This window comes from Corylus avellana, chromosome 4, assembly GCF_965113065.1.
Source record: "Corylus avellana chromosome 4, dhCorAvel1.hap1.2, whole genome shotgun sequence".
NCBI classification, from domain to species: Eukaryota; Viridiplantae; Streptophyta; class Magnoliopsida; order Fagales; family Betulaceae; genus Corylus; species Corylus avellana.
Genome location: NC_142493.1, coordinates 32,050,302 through 32,069,799, shown reverse-complemented (window position 1 = coordinate 32,069,799; position 19,498 = coordinate 32,050,302). Strand labels below are relative to the sequence as shown.

The 19,498-nt window shown below is 36.4% G+C and overlaps 5 protein-coding genes across 6 annotated transcripts; 2 read left to right on the top strand and 3 right to left on the bottom strand.

The window, feature by feature from the left end:
• Positions 1–296: 296 nt before the first annotated feature.
• LOC132180073 (protein DMP9-like) lies at positions 297–2,374 on the bottom strand. The gene is made up of 2 exons (XM_059592918.2): positions 2,329–2,374; positions 297–1,037 (listed from the first exon to the last, which is right to left on the bottom strand). The coding sequence occupies exon 2, from the start codon at positions 995–997 to the stop codon at positions 347–349; it is 651 nt and encodes a 216-aa protein (XP_059448901.2). The 5' UTR covers positions 998–1,037; positions 2,329–2,374; the 3' UTR covers positions 297–346.
• Positions 2,375–4,911: 2,537 nt separating this feature from the next.
• On the top strand, positions 4,912–8,933 carry LOC132180016 (Ribosomal L18p/L5e family protein). Of its 2 annotated transcripts, none has more exons than XM_059592853.2 (6): positions 4,912–5,149; positions 7,121–7,274; positions 7,380–7,487; positions 7,741–7,829; positions 8,338–8,490; positions 8,597–8,933. In XM_059592853.2, exons 2-6 carry the CDS (start codon positions 7,268–7,270, stop codon positions 8,750–8,752), a joined length of 513 nt encoding a protein of 170 aa, XP_059448836.2. In that variant the 5' UTR covers positions 4,912–5,149; positions 7,121–7,267; the 3' UTR covers positions 8,753–8,933. The 2 variants fall into 2 exon arrangements, with proteins under 2 accessions (XP_059448836.2, XP_059448837.2); XM_059592854.2 differs by lacking the exon at positions 4,912–5,149 and adding an exon at positions 6,629–7,020.
• Positions 8,934–10,438: 1,505 nt separating this feature from the next.
• Positions 10,439–11,353, top strand: LOC132177426 (E3 ubiquitin-protein ligase MPSR1-like). The gene has a single exon (XM_059589735.2). The coding sequence runs from the start codon at positions 10,611–10,613 to the stop codon at positions 11,265–11,267; it is 657 nt and encodes a 218-aa protein (XP_059445718.2). The 5' UTR covers positions 10,439–10,610; the 3' UTR covers positions 11,268–11,353.
• A 51-nt stretch (positions 11,354–11,404) lies between these two features.
• On the bottom strand, positions 11,405–13,363 carry LOC132177424 (protein HOTHEAD). Its single transcript, XM_059589732.2, has 3 exons — positions 13,262–13,363; positions 12,534–13,175; positions 11,405–12,450 (listed from the first exon to the last, which is right to left on the bottom strand). Exons 1-3 carry the CDS (start codon positions 13,356–13,358, stop codon positions 11,573–11,575), a joined length of 1,617 nt encoding a protein of 538 aa, XP_059445715.1. The 5' UTR covers positions 13,359–13,363; the 3' UTR covers positions 11,405–11,572.
• A 557-nt stretch (positions 13,364–13,920) lies between these two features.
• LOC132177425 (Homeodomain-like superfamily protein) lies at positions 13,921–15,816 on the bottom strand. Its single transcript, XM_059589734.2, has 6 exons — positions 15,471–15,816; positions 15,312–15,388; positions 15,157–15,214; positions 14,988–15,066; positions 14,819–14,888; positions 13,921–14,727 (listed from the first exon to the last, which is right to left on the bottom strand). Exons 1-6 carry the CDS (start codon positions 15,586–15,588, stop codon positions 14,077–14,079), a joined length of 1,053 nt encoding a protein of 350 aa, XP_059445717.2. The 5' UTR covers positions 15,589–15,816; the 3' UTR covers positions 13,921–14,076.
• Positions 15,817–19,498: the final 3,682 nt, after the last annotated feature.

Genomic DNA, 19,498 nt, shown 5'->3' with positions numbered 1-19,498 from the left:
AAAAGATTCCAAGTTCTCTACCAATGAAATGCTTCAAATTCTCTACCGAGAACCCATTGAAATGCTTCAAATCCTCTACCATTTTCTACTAGATTATAAACACCCATAAATAAAATACATGCAATAATTAGCAAACTTGCATTTTCCGCATTCGTGTGCGCTGGAGTCAAAGCTCGACAGTGACATGACAATCATAATAGAGATTTTAATGTCTCGATTATTACTAATGACAAACAAAAAGAAATTACATAAATGTGATAAAATCCTTATTAGTTAGTACTGTAGGATGTACAGAAGTTGATAGTATCTGAAGAACAAGCATGTTAACTAACAAACCCCATAAGAATCAGGCAGCCATGCATCCGACGCCAAATCGAGTATTTGGAAACACCAAGAACAGGGCACTGCAGATAATCCCAACCATCAGAGGGAAACTCTCCATCACTTCATCCATGTCATTTGCATGTCCAGGGAAAAGGCAGTTGGTCACTCGATGATCCGAGAAACCAATTGCCATGAAAACCATCACCGACATGATTGCATGGACGAAATCCGTGAGCCCAACTTTGTACCTATCATCCTTTGGAACTTCGACGCCAAGCCCGGACTTGAACACTGCCAAACCTTTATGGGTCACGAAGCCGTAATAGACTTTGCCATCGGGGCCCCGAAAACTGTCGGTGAAGTGAAAGAAGAAGCAGGAGAGGGCGCAGAGGGCTAAAAGGAAATGAATCATCATGGTGCTAACAGGAGAGCACAAGCCATTGCCGGACACGGACGGGAGAACCATCTCAAATGTCAGAAGCGTCCCGGTTGGTAGGAAGTTGACAAGCATCGAAGTTTTTGATATGGTTTTTTGCATTCCCTTGGCAACTGCTCGCCGTTTCCTGCCAACTTCAGGACCGGCCTGGGGATCAGAGGAAAGGATTTGGGTCGGGTCATTGGGTGGAGCATTGTAGATTTTGATTCCAAAGTCCTCTTCTGGGTTCGGCTCCATTGTGCATTGAGTTTGTGACTCGCCAAAGTTCACAGAGAATCTATATATAACAGGGGAGTTTTAAGTAGGATGACATAAAATTACAACATGTGGCGTTTTAAAATGCTACTAAGTGTCATTTTATGTTAAACAAGCTTGAAACCCGTGCAATGCACAACTTTGTTTCTAAAATTGACAGGAAGGAAAAAATAATAATAATTAGTGGATGCATAAATGAAAACGGAAAAAAAAAAAAAAAAGTTTCAAGTAGGAAGCAGAAAAATAAAAGCGTTAAGAGAACATTTACAACAACACAAATGCTCAAGTTTATTTTTTTCTAATTAATAAAAGGAAAAAAAAAATGCTCAAATTGTATTACATGTGAAAAATATAACAAACCCTGTATTAAAAAGAGATTGTGAAAAACTATTACACTAATTAACTTAGCGCTTGAATAGAAATTGCTATATGTATCTGCAGTTTCTTTCAAATATAAAAGAATTTATATATTAAAAAAAAAAAAAAAAAAAAAAGAATCACATATTGAAACTAATAATCAAAATTAAAAGGTGTGCAAAAAACTGTTATAATACAACACTAACAAAAAAGATGATGATTTTATTTTGTCCACACCTTCAAAGAGAGAAAACTTTATTCCAGAATCATCATGCATAAACAAAAGACAAATATCATTCTATACTTAGTTTGAAAAATTGAGCATTTTTTTATTTTAACTTCTTACTTCTTAAAAAAAATCCTAATAATTTCAATTAAATTTCATTTCCCTCTACAACACTTTTTCTTATGCCAAAAATAAGTACAGAAGAAAAGCAACTGATTTGTGGTTGTGGGGAATGAATAGGAAAAGACAATTGTTATCAAACAAAATAGAAAGTAGACCTTGAACTGCAAAAAGGAATATATATATATATAAATAATAGACTCATCAAAAATAATAAAAGCAAATCGAACAATAACAGTGAATGACAGTGTTAACATAAACAATAACATTGAACAATGGCAATTTGTAAACATAATAGAAACAATTTGCCGTCATTTTTTTTCTTTCGGGGAGGGCGATGAAAGAAACAGAGAGATAAATATTCTGTGAAACTAGAAACCAACCAAACAAAAGTACCCAATTCAATGCCATTAACACCCATTTTTCCCAATTCCCCTAATATCAATTCACTACACCCATATATGGCCTAAAATAAACGTATTTGAAAAAGGAATCTAAAATAAACATATTTCAATGAAATTCAACAAATAGAAAGCAAGGAAGAAGATGGAGATCTAATTGGCAGTCTCAAAAGGTAATTAAATTTTGAAAAGAGATAAAATAAACTTACTCGATGTAGATAGAGTGAAATTTCAGAAGGTTGTGAAACAATTGGAAAGAACAGCATAATAGAGGAAGAGAGACAGAGCAGTACAAAGTTATATATTTTGAAGGCAGTTGAGCGTGAGAGAGAGAGAAAGCAGTTTGAAGCAATGTGAAAAGGTGTTACCTACGTGTGTTTTGATTTACAAACTTAAATGCACAGTTTCATTTAAAATAATCACTTGTCAGATTAATGGAATGCCACATGTCATGATATTAACCTCTCCTGGCAGAGTTTAATTTAAACTAAACAACTGTCAATTAAATGTAATGACATGTGTCAAGTTATTAGACTCTCATGTAGAAAACTCCCCTAGAACAACTGTCAATTAAATGTAATGGCACGTGTCAAGTTATTAGACTCTCTCGCAGAAAACTCTCAGATTAATGGAACGCCACATGTCATGATATTAGCCTCTTCTGGCAGAGTTTAATTTAAATTAAACAACTGTCAATTAAATGTAATTAGATTAGATTTTATATATATATATATATATATATATATATATATTAGATATATTAGATTAGATTAGATTGTGTGTTTAAAATCAAAAGACATGTACATTTTGATAATTGAACCGGTTTAAGTAAAAGTGTTTAGAATTGCGACATGTATCCTGAACCAGTGAATTTTTGTGATTGAACCGGTTTGAATAAATTTCCGTTTATAAGATCAATTTCTTGGGAATCAAGATCGTGTGTGAAATATAATTAAGGTTTTCTTATCATGTAAATATATTTGATAACATGTTGGCAGGGATAAAATGGAGTGCGTTCTTTCTCCAAGTTGAAGTTGATTTTACAAGCGTTTTAGAGATGAGAGATGAGAGAACTGCACTAATTGAATGATAAGATTATGATATCACTAATTGGTATTATAGATTTGTTTTGTTTTTTGTGGTAATTCTTTTCTGTTAATGTTTTGGATGAGGCTCCGGAGGTGTTTGATAGAATGTCTCTCTTAACTCTCATGGACGTTCTCTCTCCCTCTCTTTCTTCTCACAAATCTCTCTCTCGGGTACGCTTCTTCTTCTTCTATAGTGTTTTGGATTTTAGATATTTTTTTTACATTTCCTACAGATATTTGTATACGCAGTCGCTACATCTGCAAGACCCAGTCCAATGTGTCGTCTTTGTCAACAAGGTTTTGAGTCCCTCTCTTTCTTTTATATTATGATCATAATCTATCTCACTTAATTGCAAATGAAAGATCAGCACCATGTACAGAAAACAGAATATATATATATATATATATATATATATATATATTGATTCAAGATAGAACCAAAAACTTATAGAATTAAACATTTGATGTCTGCTTAGAAGAAAATACTAATTTACAGTCAAAATTGAGATTTTCTTTTCATTTATTTTGAATACCCATATATTTTTAAAGCCGTAAAACAATAGATTCCATGATTCAAACTTTATTATACCCAAATGGAGCGAAGACAGACTCAAATACAAATTACAATTATGTTTAAACAATTTATCTATACAGTGCTAGCAATTATCTGAAATATATGCTGCTTTATATTTTTTTCCTTTTTTTCCCCCTCCTGTTGGTTGTGGGACTTTTGGCTTTTGATAGTTAAGAGGGAGAGGGAGAGAGTATTAACGTAAGGAAAATAGAGAAGAAAGAATAAATGAAGGGAGAGAGAACGTCAGTTAGAAAGAGAAGGAAGAGACGGAGTAGAAGAAAAAACATATGGATAATAATTTAAAAAATTACAGTAATTTAGTTTGGGTGTACATGTGTTTCTTGAATGGACTCGGTCACTAAGAGATAGAGTACTTGGCTTGGGATTTAGATTAGAGTCTTTGCTTGTGGAGGAGAAAATGATTTCATTGATACAAAAAGACACAAAACCTTTATTTCTCTGTCCCTGTTTATTTGTTTGTGAATCCAAGCAAGAGAAACAGAAGAACTTTTATGTTATTCTTTAGTAGACTTACATGGTATGTTTTAAATAACTTTTTATATTATTATGATTTTTTTTTTAAAAGAACAATTTGTAAAACACGTCACCCTCCATTACAGGGAATTTTTTAATTTTGGTTGTCTATTTTTATTCAATAGCCAATATGACGATATATTTTCCAGTTAAATTAAATAATAAAATATTATTTAATTTTTTTTAAAAAAAATTAAAATTAAAATAATAAAAAATTAAAATCAAATAAAAAAAATGTGATTGTGTACCAATGGCAATCTACCAAACACCTGATGAATTACAATGCTTTGGCACTTTCTCCTATGAATTATTAAAAACCCCCATTTCGTCACTTAATTAAAGGCCTATTTCGTCGGTCAAAAGGGTTAACTCATATGGTCTATCTATTACTTTGACCCATGAACTATAATGTATTGTCACTTTACCCTTTATACAAAATATTATCATTTTGACCGTCTAAGTTAACGCCTTTGATTGATTAAAAGGACTTTTAACTAATGAAATAAAAGTTTTGAGTACAAAATAATAATTTATGGGTCTAGTATTATAGTTATAGTTTAGGAGAGAAAATGCCATGGCGTTTGTAATTCGTCGAGCCAAAAATAGTTTCCCTCAAAATTTAAATGCCCATTGTTTTGTTTGAGTCTTTCAAAGCAATTTGTCCCTTTTCTTCATTCCTTCCTTCCGCCCTCCCTCCCGATCTAGAAAATCGTTTGCGGATTGAAGCACAGTGGCTTGGCCATTGTCGGTGTGCGGAGGAAAGCGATTGAGGTGGCAGACCTTGGCCCAACTCTGGCCCTTGTGTTCCTCGGTGTCCAAACAGGAATCAGCTGGGTAAGTGTTTAATTTTTCCAGCCTTGGGTATTTCTTCTCTCCCCCGCTCTCGCTCATTTCTTGTTGTAAATCTCACTCTCTGCACTCATTTTCTGTTTTTCTTTGGCTTATCTTGTTAAATTTTCAAGGTTTTGGAAGAAGATAGGGTTTCATTTGATGAGTTTTGTGATTTGGTACTTATTTCTTTGTGGGTCTTATATTGACATGTATTGTGATTTAGATTCGTTAGTTCGGTCTCTGTTTCATATTGATTTCGGGTGATTGTGGTTGATGAAGCTCAAATCAATTTGGGTATTTGTTTCGGTGATTGAAGGGTTGATTAGGTGTTCTTGTTCACTTGTAGTTGATTAATTGATTGCAAATCTTGGGTTTGATTTTGAAGGTTTTGTGGTTGAATTGAAATGTTCTGGCTGTCAAACGAATTGGGTTTCGAGAGGAGTTTTGATTTGGTGATTTTTGGGGTATGGCCAAACTTGGGTGTTGATTGGGTGTTTGTGTTTGTAGTTCATCTTAGGCTTATGATTTGTTATTCTGGTTGGTTTTGAGGGTTTAATTAGATGGGTGCTTTGATATGGAACTCCACCGTTAGATTCATCAACACCATTTGCTTTCTCGAAGAATTTTCTTCTAATGTAGTTATAGTAAAAGAAATGGAATGACACTTCCAGTTTAGTAGTTATCTTGCCAATGCCATAGAACTAAAATTACAGAAGAAGCACAGTGGAGTGAATTCATGAGGGCAACACTTCAACTTCAGGATAAAATATCCTAGCTTGCTAGCTAAAGCTTATAGTTATTGGAGATGCATTTTGACTTGGAAGGGCATACAACTGTCGATACGTTTCTTCTTCATCTGATGCATTGGAACTCTCATTTCTGTATATCATGTTGGATTCCATGAATGCTTGACCTCATATCGGCTGCTTCCATCCAGTAAGATGCTTCGCTACTTCTCATATTCATCAAGGTTCATGGATGTTCTAATTAGTCCCCAGATGTGGTTTGTTTTAATTATACCATATATATATACATATAGTTTTTTTTTTTTTTTTTTCTATTTTATTTGAAAGTGATACATAGCAGTTTCAAGGATTTGCTTAATTTGAATCTTCTTTGTTTATGAAAGTACCCTTTTAATCAATATTTTATTGTGTTGGTTGTGTTCTTATACCTTATAATATAAACAAAAAAAAGTCCTTAATAAAAATAAATTATATTTGTATCATAAGGGTATTTTAGAAAATTTGATTACAATATGATTCCATTCACAATCCTATTGGACTGTACCAAACAAAGGAATAGGAATAGCTATTCCATTTCACACTCCATTCCAATGCTTCAAACAAACTAAGGAATAGGAATAGCTATTCCATTACACACTCTTCTATTCCCAGGAATAGCTTTTCTTTTTCCGAATAGAATTGTCATTCCACGAACCAAACGAGCCTTAACTCGTGATTGTTGTGTTTTTTTTTTTTTTTTCCTTCTTCTTCTAAGCAAGTACAAAAGAAAATAGGTAAGAGAAAATGGCATCAAACAAAATATGTGGGGTTCAGTAGCCCAAGAAACACTCAAATACAACTAAGCAATGCTTGACAAATTGGGTTGATCTATTAGATTCTTTGGCTCACGGGTCAAAAGAAAAAAGCCGCTTTAAATGGCGGTTTGAAAGAAGAGTCTGATTTTACTTATCAGCATTTTGCACTAACTACCACACGTTTTCTTGTGTGGGTCCAAATATTTATTATACTTGGGTTGAAGAGAGAGTGTTTGTAAGATGTTCTGAGAGTTGCTTTTTATAGTTTTTGAGGGCTGCAAACGGTCATTAACTGCCCTCCCCAACCGTTGCACTTCTTCACTGAGAATACGACGTACGGAATTAGATTTTTTATTATTTTTTTTATTTTTCTTCCGGCCCGTAAATAATTTCTACTTTTGGCTACTGACAAGTGGAGCTTATATGGTTTGCAGTAGTTCTCTCTCTCCCAAGTGGGAGTCCACAAACCATGTCCCTTGGCCCTTGCTCTCCCCCTTTACTGGAATTAGAAAAGGAAGACCTTTGGCAGGACTTTGACTGTACTCAGCGGAACACAACTTTTTAGAACGGTTGCACGTGACATGTTTGGTAAAATTCCTGAACGATCTTTTGTTGTGTTTCTAAACGTTAGCTCTTTGGAAGTCTTTCCGAAAGCATGATCTTTCTCACTTCTGGGTACTTCAATTTTTCTAGAACTGCACAGTATGGCTCTTGTGAATGCTCCTGTGCTGCAATTCAAGTCTTCTGCAGTCTTTGGGATCTGTTCAAAACCCTTTAACTTCCTTCCCATGCGGAGTAGAAGTAAGTGCAACCAAGTTACCTCCTAACCCCCCCTCTCCCCGTGGCTAGAATGTGTTCTTTTCAACTGTTTGCACAAAGCATAGAAGGTGCTTGCGGTACTGAACATAGTGATAAGTTCGTGCTTACTGGGTTTCTTTGTGTGTCTGCGCGCACATGTAAATGTGCAAATATAAAACCAGTCAACATATACCTTTAACTCTGCGTAAACAACTTTTATCACTATTGGTTTACTTAGATACTTGGTTTTTCATAGATTTCTTTGCGAGGCCATTGCTTGTCGAAGCGAGGGCAAATACTAGAAAGGAAAGTGCAAAAATACGAAACAGGAGGATGCGAAAGAAGGTATGACTTCTCTTCTTTATTTTAAGACAATATGTGAGTTTGATGCATAGGGCTTTCTTTTCCTGTCTCCTGTTTAGCATTGCTACTTTTTGGTGGGCTGGTCCTGATTTCACGTTGACGAAGTAGTGGTAGTTTCAACTGGATTAAGTTCCCTCTAGGTTGTTTCGTCTGAATTCTAAGAGTACTCATATCCGACTTAGCAAGTTTAACTAAATTTTAGCTAAAGAATCGCCTTTTGGCATACAAGTCCTCCTATATATATATATATATATATATATTTTCTTTGGACTTATGACGAGAATATGAGTCTAGGTGATGCTACTGCATTGCATTTCTTTGGTTCTATGGCATAAGCTGATATATATGTCTCACAGCCTATAGTTTACATCTTGCCTTGTACAAGGGAATTCTACTCCTGTGCTGTTTAAGTATTTTCTAAAAATAACATTTTATTAGTAATAGTTATTTTGCCAGTCTATCAGAACCATAATTTCTAATTGTTGACCAGTTTAATGGCACACCTACAAGACCAAGGCTTTCAGTATTCTGTTCAGACAAGCAGATGTATGCTATGCTAGTAGATGATCAAAACAAGAAGTGTTTGTTTTATGGAAGCTCTTTGCAGAAATCTATTCGTCAGCATCCTCCTTGTAGCACCATAGTAAGTAGAAAAAATGTTTGTAAAAGTTCATGTTTGTGGAGGAAAAATCTTGGCCACTATCATTCTTTTTGCTCTATGGTTGTGATTGTTCTGTTTTGATTATCAGGAAGCTGCTAAACGTGTTGGTGAGGAGCTTGTCAAGGCTTGTAATGATCTAAACATAAATGAAATATCATCTTACGACCGCAATGGCTTTGCTTGTGGGGAAAGAATGCAAGCCTTTGAGATTGCAATTTCTGCTCATGGGTTCTTGCCGCGATAGACTTGTATCTTCTTCAATTTTTATCGCGGGTCGATAATCTTTGGAGCTAAAGATCTCAAATATAAATGTACTTGTCATCAACTGCCAAAACAGAATTTTGTAGAGTATTTTCAAGGTTCCTATTTTTCATGGAAATTCATGCCCTAGTTAAGGGCTACATTGTATGTTATGCTCTCCGATTTTATCCTGCAAAATAGAAGAAAAAAAAAAAGAAAAAAAAGAAAAAAAAGAAGATATATATATATATATTGAGTAATGTTATCTATCACACCACTATCACTGACATGACACTACCAATTCACCTTTAGATTTGCCTTATTAGAAGAAAAGAAAAATTCAATGGTGAATTGACAATGCCAATCAACATAGTAGAATAGTGATGTAGTATATATCGTTATTCCTATATACCATATTGCTCATCCCAACCAAATATGATTTTTTTTCTCTTGGATTTTTCACTTTCGCTCCATTTGTTTTGATAAAAAATATTTTCCCTTAAAAAATTGTTTTCAATTGAATACATATTCCATAAAAATTAGCTATTTTTTATTGTTTATTTGCAAGCTTGAAAATGGTCAATTTTTTTTTTTTTTTTTTCAGCGCTTGTTTTGTAGGGCAAATCACCAATTATTTCTTATATAGTTTCATAGTATCATATTAACCTATAAATAACAATTTGTATTCACAACATTAAAATATATATATAGGGAGAGAGAGAGAGAGAGAATTTTAAATTAGAGTAGTGGTAGTTATTTTGATTCATATTCCTAAAAGAAAACCATTCCCTATAGCAATGTAAGGAAAGGAATTCACTTGCAGTCGACACGCGTATGTTAAGGTAGAATCTACAAGGAATGCTGCCCTGTCGCTATAGTAGTGGGGATGGAGGAATTCTTTATCCTATCAACTCACCCACCTACCAAACCGAGTACGAGGTTTTATTTGCTACACTTTACTACCCTGCATCCTTATTGAATCCTCCAACTGCATTGAAACATGTTACCAACTACTACTCCTTTAGAAAAAGGTGAACATTTAAACATAAGAAATATTCATGTCGATTCACCCCCCAACACTAACAGGCTTGAAAGCTAATCCTCCTACTAGTACTACTACTAGTAGTTGTAGCCTGTAGGGTCTCCTCAGCATGAAAGCTTCGTCAAAATACAATCATGAGAGCCAAGAACAAAAGCACCAAGACTCATGTCACCTTTTATCTAAGAAAGGAATGGATGCATAATAATAATAATAATAAAGAAAGAAGTTATAATTCGATGTAAAATTAACAACATAAAGAAATTGAATTACAAAAGTCAACCATAAAAAAGAAAAATGATTTACCAATTCTTGTTGGGTAAAAGAGTTAAAAATATTCACACAACATTAATGCGATTTTTTGATGAGAGAAGGAAGTGCGTGTTTGGGCCCTTTTGGAGGTATTCGAACAGATCTTCAGGCAGGCCCACCAAAAAAAAAGCTACTCAGGCCCACCTGCTGGAACACCTCCTTTCATTGCCTCCTCAGATTCTCCGAAATTTGGACATAGAGTACAATACGCTTACCCGTACATGATCACACCCCATAAAAATCTTCATCCCATCCGAAAAGGGCAGTTTTGGGATAAACATAAAAAAACAGTGCAGTGTATTTTCCGTCTCTCTCTCTCTCTCTCTCTCTCTCTCTATCACACACAACAGTACTGTGCTCACAAATTCCAGATCCTTCCACAACCTTCCAATGGGCGCACACCTCTTTCTCCTTATTATATCCTCAACTCCACCTTTCTTCATCTCCATTATGCAGCCTCTTGTGCTTGCCTAGATCTCTCTCTTTCTCTCTCTACAAAATCTTTAATCATATGGCTTCTGAGGCCGAGATGTCGGAGATTTCTTCAATGTTTGAAAGGGTGGTGAGGAACAGAGACCTGTCTCTGTTCATACCCTTTATCCTGGGCTTCGCCGACCCAAGAAGAGACCCACAACCGGAGGACGTCTCAGATCAAGACTCTGAGAATACACCCACAACGCCACGTGACAGGATCATCCTCATCAACCCCTTCACGCAAGGCATGGTGGTGATTGACGGAACGTCGAGCTTGGATTCCCTGCTGCGCGAACAGGGTGGCAAGGATGGGCAGCCACCGGCATCGAAGGCTTCTATACAGGCCATGCCGAATGTGGAGGTGGATGAAGACGGTGGGGAGTGTGTGATTTGCTTGGACGAGTTGGAGGTTGGTGGGGTGGCCAAAGAGATGCCCTGTAAGCATAGATTCCACACAAATTGTATCGAGAAGTGGCTGGGGATGCATGGGTCTTGCCCTGTTTGCAGGTACAAGATGCCTGTTGAGGAGGAAGAGGTGGGCAAGAAGAGGGATGAGGAAGGGAGAGAGAGGAGGGTTGAGAGGGAGATTTGGGTTAGTTTTTCTTTCAATAGTGGTAGGAGTGGGGATTCAAATCAAACTCCAACCAGTGATTCTTCCTCGAGTCCTAGGCCTGATCATGAAACGGAGGGTTAGATAATTATTTTTTGGAAATACGATGTACAGGAAAGAACTGTGATTATGTTTTTCTTGAAGGAATAAATGGTTTACACTTTTCTGCCTTTTTTTTTTTTTTAATATTGAAATTGGGATTATCAATTTAAAAAAAAAAAAAAAAAAAAAAACACCAGAACCCTGCTAGATGGAATAGGAAATTATTGTTGTTAGATTCATTGCAAGAACTGGAAATTGTTCATTAATATGTAGAACTGGAAAATGTTTATTAATATGTACTATCAGATTCTTGGTCAACTGATACACAATGGAGTTCATAGAGTTTCTTATGGGTTTTGCTGGATACCAACTGCACAAGTATCTTCCCTTTCTTGCAGAATCTTGATCCCTTGGTATCTCCCTAGCATTAAGAGAGTGGCCATTGGATTGGTGCCTGGTGATTCCAGGAATGTTGAGCCATCCACCACTCTCAAACCCTCGACCCCATAAACCTTGTGATCCTTGTCCACAACCGATCCAACGGTACAACCGCCGTGGTAGTGATAAAAGGTCCTTACATTTTTCTTGCAAGATTTTTTCAGCTCATCCTCACTAGTCATCAGGTTATTCTTCTTGTGTTGCATTCCCACGAACATAGCAATCGATTGAGACCTTGCAACCCGCTCAAGCAGTTGGCTCAACTTCACACATTCTTCTAAGTCCTTTTCCTTTGCTAGATAGTTGAATTGTACTGATGGGTTTTCTCTGGGGTCGCTGCTATTTAATTCAAGCTTGCCTTCTGATGCTGGGAATGCAACTTTGGCAGCAACTGTCATTCTTGTTGCATTCAAGCTTACAGGTATTATTCCTGCTTCAACTATGATTTTGAAGTCATCCGCTATTCCGACAACTTGGGGAGTGTCTGGTAGCCGATTTTGTGGCTTATTGTCCACTAAGAGGGCAATACCAGGGTTGTCTTTCATTCCCTGTCCAACCCCTTCCAAATCGAGCTCAACTGGGATATTGAAGTTCCTGAGCTGTTGCTGAGGTCCAATGCCGCTTAACAATAAAATTTGGGGGCTGCCTAAAGCTCCTGCTGATAATATCACATCTCCCCATGAACTGGATTCATCAGGTTGGTTGAGATAAGCTTCATGGGTTTGATCAGGGCAGCCGCTGCTCTTGATAAACCTTATGCCATGGGCTCTGCTTTTGTTCCTGTTTTCTGCATCATTTGAAGAGAAATATGAGATTTAAGATGAAAGATGTTTTGGATGCGAACTGTTTATTGTAACCATTCTTGCTTACCGTTACAAAATATGACATTCTTTACTGTCGCATTCAAAAGAACTGTGATATTTTCCGGATTTCCTGCCTCCAGAAGATCAGCTGAGGTGTGTCTGATTCCAAATTCATCAAACAAAGTTGCTCCCACCTTTGTTCCCTCAATATGTTCCAAACTAAAACCATTATAAGGCAGAATTCCTGCTTCGAGAAGGCCAAATTCAGCGACGGTCTGCCACAGGGTCAACTCAGGTTTAGATACAATTCTAGATTCCACCCATTCATAAGCTTCTGTTACTAGTTCCTTATCTAATCCAACTTTATTGATAAAACGCTCACTCGCTCTACTATAAAACCCAAAATTAATAGCAGATGATCCTCCAAGAACTCTTCCTCTGCTATTCATGACCCCATCCTTGGAGATAAAGCTCTGTGCAACTGATGTGTAATCATCAGTTTGGATCAACGAAAACCCGTAGTACTTTTTATCCAACACCAATGGATTTCCATATGGTGAGCCACCCCGTTCCACCAATAACACAGTGAAGCTCTCCGACAAGGTCGCGGCTAAGGCACATCCGGTGGTGCCTCCCCCAACAACAATGTAATCGAAAGATTTGCCCGCCACTTCTTCGACATCCGAAGTCATGTAGGGGAGACTCTTTCCTACAGTGAATGAAGAATGAGATCAAAGCAAATTCATTCAACTAATATGAATTGTGCTAATCAAGAAACAGGTGGAGAGTTCATACCTTGAGGCGGTGAAGAAGCAGCTAAAGACAAGTTAATTAGTAAGAACATAAATGCTGTGAGAAGTCCATGACCACGAAAGGTTTGTGAAAGCTCCATGCTTAGTGTTTCCATATCTCTTGCTCAAGGAGTGAAGGTAGGGAAATATTTATTGACCTTGTGCGCTGGCTACATAATTATTGAGTCTATTAGACTATTAGAGTTAGCTAGTGACAAATTGATGGAAGTTTCTTTATGTTCATTTATATTTAAGCATACGCATGGTTTGGCCAATGATTCTTTGTTTGTTGGTTGGATAACTAATGATTTTGCCGCTATGATGATTTTTAACCCCATCTTTGCTTTTTTACTTGGAATAAAGAGTGGAAAATTATAACTAAACATACCCTACTTCATAATTATACGAAAAAGAATTCAGGAAGATATTGGAATGGTCAGGTTTAGAACTTTTTTGAGGAACGTGGTGCGCACCGATTGACAGGATAGGGTGGAGATATAAGAAGTCCAGCCACAGAATAGAATTCGACATCATTAGCAATTAAGTTTTGAAGTAAAATTTGGGAAACTGCATGCCTGTCATTAGCAATTTCCCACAAAAGTCGGCATTTTTAGATTGTAAAATTGAGAGAGAGAGAGAGAGAGAGAGAGAGAGAGAGAGAGCTATTGAAAAATATATATTAATTCCTTCTTTTGATTTGGATATACTTTCAAAAGTTCCGGGGGTCCATACATACAACAATATACAGTCTATAAACAAAAGCTTAGCTCTAAGAATTAAGTTTTCTGCGTAGAATATGACCAAAGACCATCTGTATTATCAAGATTCCAAACCGTTGCATTGTTCCATACCCTTGCAGTTCAAGTCTATTGCTTTTGGACCTGCATCAATGTCAAGCTGAAAATGGGTGTTGAGATCTAGTGTCTCCAATAATCCAGATTTTCTCAGTTGATTACTACTTTTGTCTCTATGGATTGATGATCTTTTAGCAACTGTTTGTTCTATACAAATTCCATCAGAAATGGCACTTCCACTTCTCTTGCTCCCACTAGCTTGCTTGCTTACATCAATGCTTCTTTGCTTTTCTCCTGGGTGCATGTCCATTAATGAAAGTTCAATAGTTGAATTAGACTTTTGGGGGTCACCACTCTCTTTCATTGGCCGCTTCTCTTCCTTTCTCCCGGAGCTTTCGGACGATGTCAAGGAGCTTTCCATGGAACAAATTGTGCCTCTCATTTGTCTCCTCTCAACATCTTTTATACTCAAACCTCCTGTTTCTGTCAATTCTGAAATTGAAGAGCTCGGGCAGCCAGAGTTAACCATTGAGACTAACTGAGAGAGTTCAGCTTTTGCAAGTTCTACTCCCAGAGAAGAAGAACTGTACCCAGCAAGGGTCTCCTGAGCTTTCTTTAGCACTGATTGTAAGTACTTCCCTTGGGCTTCGATTCTCAGCTGCAAATGTCTCTGTACCTGAAAACAGAACTCAAACACGATTGGCATGTCTTGGTTTATAAACTGGAAATTGGCATATTGGCAAATGGGATATGTTTATCAGTCCTACCTCAATCTGCTCATGCAGTTTCCTTTGGACGTCCATTTGCAATTGGAGAGCCTGAGCAATCTGCAAGCTTCTGATAAACAAAACACAACACTAAATCAATAGAAGCTCTTTAGATGATCATTTTCCATCCAAATTCATCAAATAGATGTGATATATCTCTAACTATTACTCGTTAGTCTTATTGTGGCTTGCATCACTGATTTCCGTGCTGAAGTTGTGCCCATCGGTGGTCTGAATATCTCTGTAATCTGCACCAATAACAAGAAACATCAAAACCAAAATGAAAAGAAAAGAAATGGATCATGCTATAATTGATAAATCCGAAGCACTAAAGTTACCCTCTTGTTTGTTGTCGGTGCAGGATTCTGACTGTTGGCTTTTCCCTAGCCTGTATTTCTGCGACAAGAAACACAAACATACAGTTACAGTTCAGCCTTCCAGCATGCTGGTATGATTAACAAAGATTGATGGAATGATTGTGAAAAGAAAGTGCCTGTAAATGACTCTTCAAGTGGTACAAAGTCAGCCCAGGAATTCCCATCACCCTCATCAGACTCTTGGGTGTTGCCTCTGGCCATGTGCATAAAAGACATTAGAAACTCTATACTATGATCAAAATATTACAAGCAAGTAATAAAGCTTCTAGACTCACTGTCTGCTCCTCCAAGTTGAGCCACTGCTTCAACAAATCTTTGATGAAGTTCTGGTGTCCATTTTAACCTGGGCTTTGCATCAGTGGACAAAACCAAATTCATGTTCTGATTTTGCATATTGTGCAGACCCTTTTGTGTTTTGTGGATGGGATAGAGCAAGAAAACTGAAACATAGAAATGAATTTTGACGAGCTCTGTGTCAATATGCGGCAGCTATAGTTCTCTTTATAATTTGGAGGAGTTGTTGGCCTGTCCTATGTTCTCACTCCATATCTGGAAACATAAGTGGGGTTATGCTGGGGGAATATATGCCATGAGCTGTGGCTCTTCCTTTCTCTCATTTCCCATTTCATATCAACTTTTCTTCTTTTCTTTTCTTTTTTTTTTTTTTTCTTTTTTTTTTTATTTAATTTTTTTTTTTCTTTCTTCTTTGACTTGAAAGAGGAGGAGAGAATCTCTGATGCAGCAAAAACAGAGAAAGCAGCACAGTTTAATTTGAGTCTTAAAAGGAGAGAAAAGAGGAAAAGTGTATGGTTTGTTTTTATCTTGCTGTTTTCCTCTCTCTCTCTCCCTCCCCTCTTTGTGCTAGATTCCTTACTGAATTAGGTGGCCCCACCATGATGAATAATGGGTGCAACTTTCCTAGCACTCTGAGAAGCTTTGAAACAAAAAAAATTAAATTGATGGGGGATGCTGTAATAGTGTAATGGATATTTCTTTTTGGTGATTGAAAGGGAAAACCAAATGGGTGTCTTGCTTTCTTTTAATTTTTCTTTCCCTTTTTCTTTTTTCATTTTCTTTCCTTAGAAGGGTGTGGTGCGATTGGCAGATTCTTTTTGTTCTTAGTAGGGATGGAGGAATCAAAGAATCTCACCTTAGATTTTAGGACCCAACTTACTCTATTTTTTCTTTAAAAGAAGTACTCTAGCAAAAGAGAATCAAATCATCTATCTTATTGAATAGGAATTTGAAGGTGCTGTTCCTACGTAATATGAACCCACAAATTTCTCTTTTCTGGAAATTGAAGCAAAGGCCCGTCAGATTTGTAAGATTATCCAAATACAGGGGAATCTCAGGACTAAGTCTTATACACAGGCTGGCAGGCTGGCAGGCTGGCAATACGACCCATTACTAGACATGGCTTAACATAAGGGATTAATACCCCAAGGGGTACCATCAATCAACAGGTATCTGAAGTTCTGAACATCCCATATTACCTAAAAAAGAAAGAAAAGAAAAAATTACCAGTTTTATATTCTTTCGAAGACGACTGAACTTGCATGTTTCACTTGCAAGCTACAGCTTGATTCAATTATAAAGAGAATTGGAGATCCTTCTCAGGTTGTGATAAAGTTCAAAATAACATAAGTAACAACCTAAGTTTGAGCCAACATCTTTTTTTTTTATGGTTGTTAAATCATCGCTTATCTCAAAAATTTAAGCTTATAAGAATGTGTAAACTTAATCATTTAATCAATACTTTAACACTCTTCGTCGAAACAGTGTTCGAACTTTAAATTCTTGCTTTGAAACTATGTTAAATCATTACTTATTTCAAAAGCTTAAACTCATAAGAATGAGTAAATTTAATCATTTAATCAAATATTATAACAATGGTTAGGAATAAAAAGCAAAAAACCAGCCAGCACCGCATGGCAGTGGTGATACAATCACACAAAGCAACAAAATACCCCTTGAATCTCTGTCTCTAATTCGGACAAACACAAATTAATAATGAAATGAAAAAAAAAGGTTCACAAAATTTAGGGCTGCACACTTTTCTTGTAAATATGAAAGCAATCAAGAGCACTCACTCTGCATAAAAGTCCCATAAAGAAAGATATTCCAAAGGGAGTGTAGGCTTTAATTCTGTAATCCATATCCAAGCTGAACTGAAGAAAAGAAATTTTCACCCAGAAAAAAAAGAAAAGAAAAGAAGAAAAGAAAAAGGGAGGCCTCAATGGCCAACAACAAATCGTAAAAGTCAATTGTATTAGATAGATCTTCAGATTTCTTGGGTTGCGGTCAAGTGTTTGATCACTGGAATCAAAATCCAATGATTTATCTTCAAGTATTGCCATCTCAGTGCCAAACATTCAGTTGGTCTGCTGCATTGATAAACAATTTCCCAGGATTCAAAGCTGAGAAATTTTAGATACCAAAGTGTTATTTTAACCAGGCAACTAGAATAGAGAGACACTCCTTTAATTAGTGAACAAACTGGAGGACATGTACAAGGGTGTCTTTTTAAGTATTTGAATATGTTATCACAGAAAGATACCCATCCGTGGACTGGTCAGATGTTAGTAAAACTGTTAAAGAAACACAGCAGTCAGCATAATAGACAGAAAAAATCCATTGATCAAAACTCAAAAAACTCTTACCATTACCAAATATTTACTCAAGATAAAATTTTTATTGAGGGAGAGGGATCATTATATGAGCAAATAAGTGGTGGGTCCAGTTTCACATCAATAAGGAGGGTTCTTCCTGAGCAAGCATCTGCTTCTTCTGTCCTGAACTATTAGTCCTTAGTGGCAAGCTCATCGTTCGCATTCAAAGAAAGGAATATTAATTATTGACAAGTTTTAATGGTATGTGGCCCGAATGTTTGAAAAACAAGAAAAGAAGGGAGAGTTATTGAAGTACCTTTCTCTTTAGCCAGCTGCTGTACTTGAAGCTACTTTCTCACTTTAATATATTCCATAACAGGTAAAGGAGATTCTGGGATGATGCCAAACGGCCCCTGGTATTCTTAGGTCAGTAGGAGAAGGTCCGGTGAATCAAAAGTCATTTAAACAAAGGTGCCTCATCAATTATTATTCTTAAAGGGACCCATTAGATGAGATCTCACAAATCCAAAGCAAGCAAAGAAGATGAGAAGAATATGGCCTCAGGAATCAGGAAAAGAGAAACAAAAGGAACTTGTCACCATCTTACCAAAGAATAATTTGAATAAATAGCTGAAATTTTATGTCAAGCAAATCCATAGAAATGACATGAGCATTATGTCACTAAGCAATTTATTTCTCTATTATTATCTGAGTAAGTGATCTTAGGCTTTAAGAAAGGGAAGAATAAGCATGGTTGTATTCAAATGATACTTGAAAATATTCTGCAAATCAAAGTCTGCAGTGGCAGTAGATCACAGAAAGCAAAAACGAAATAAATGCTCACAGTCATAGTGTTACCAACTTACCATACAGGTATATACACAACCAGACTCATGTCCCCTCAACCTGGGTTGTGCCCATCACAGGCACTAGTGGTTCCATGCTGAAGTCATATCGTGGTCACACTTCAATCAATGGTTAGAATCTCTTTTGGATTTATTTTTTATTATTATGTGGGGTGGGGGTGGCTTAACTCTATAGGAAATTTCTTTCAAGTGAAAAAAAAAAAAATAAATAAGGAAAAAGAAAGTAGAGGATATAACAAAGATTGCAATTATTAAACAACATTCATAAACAACATGTAGACTCCTTTAAGTATGAAAAAAGGTACATTATTAAATGCAACGAGAACATAAAAAGAAAGCTGTTTAATATGCAATACTGAACAAAACATGTTCTTCCATCTTTTGAGAACCTCTGCGAAATCATCTCCCTTTAGAAGCATAGGCACAATCATAATCTAGCTTCAACAGAAATGGGCCAAATGGCCCATTAATCACCAAACTTCTATATTTATCTTGTAAACCATTTACTATCCTGAGCATACGCGAAAGTCAGATTTGTTAAATGATCCATACCTTCAAACCAAGAGCCAAATGTATTACAAGTTGGTGAAAGAATAAGTCAACAGTTACATAAGTTAAATCAGCGCTCAAAACTACCAATTTAGTGCATAGTAATTAAACTATCTGATAGTCTTAACTTTTCACCAATATCCACATCCAAACAATGGTTATGTGATGATGCAAGGTCTAGGTTTCATCTATGCCTTAGCATATGTAAGCTGTATACAAGAATCTAAGATATCACATGGCTTAGATGTGACCTGTGGTAGAGATGATTGATAACTCCAC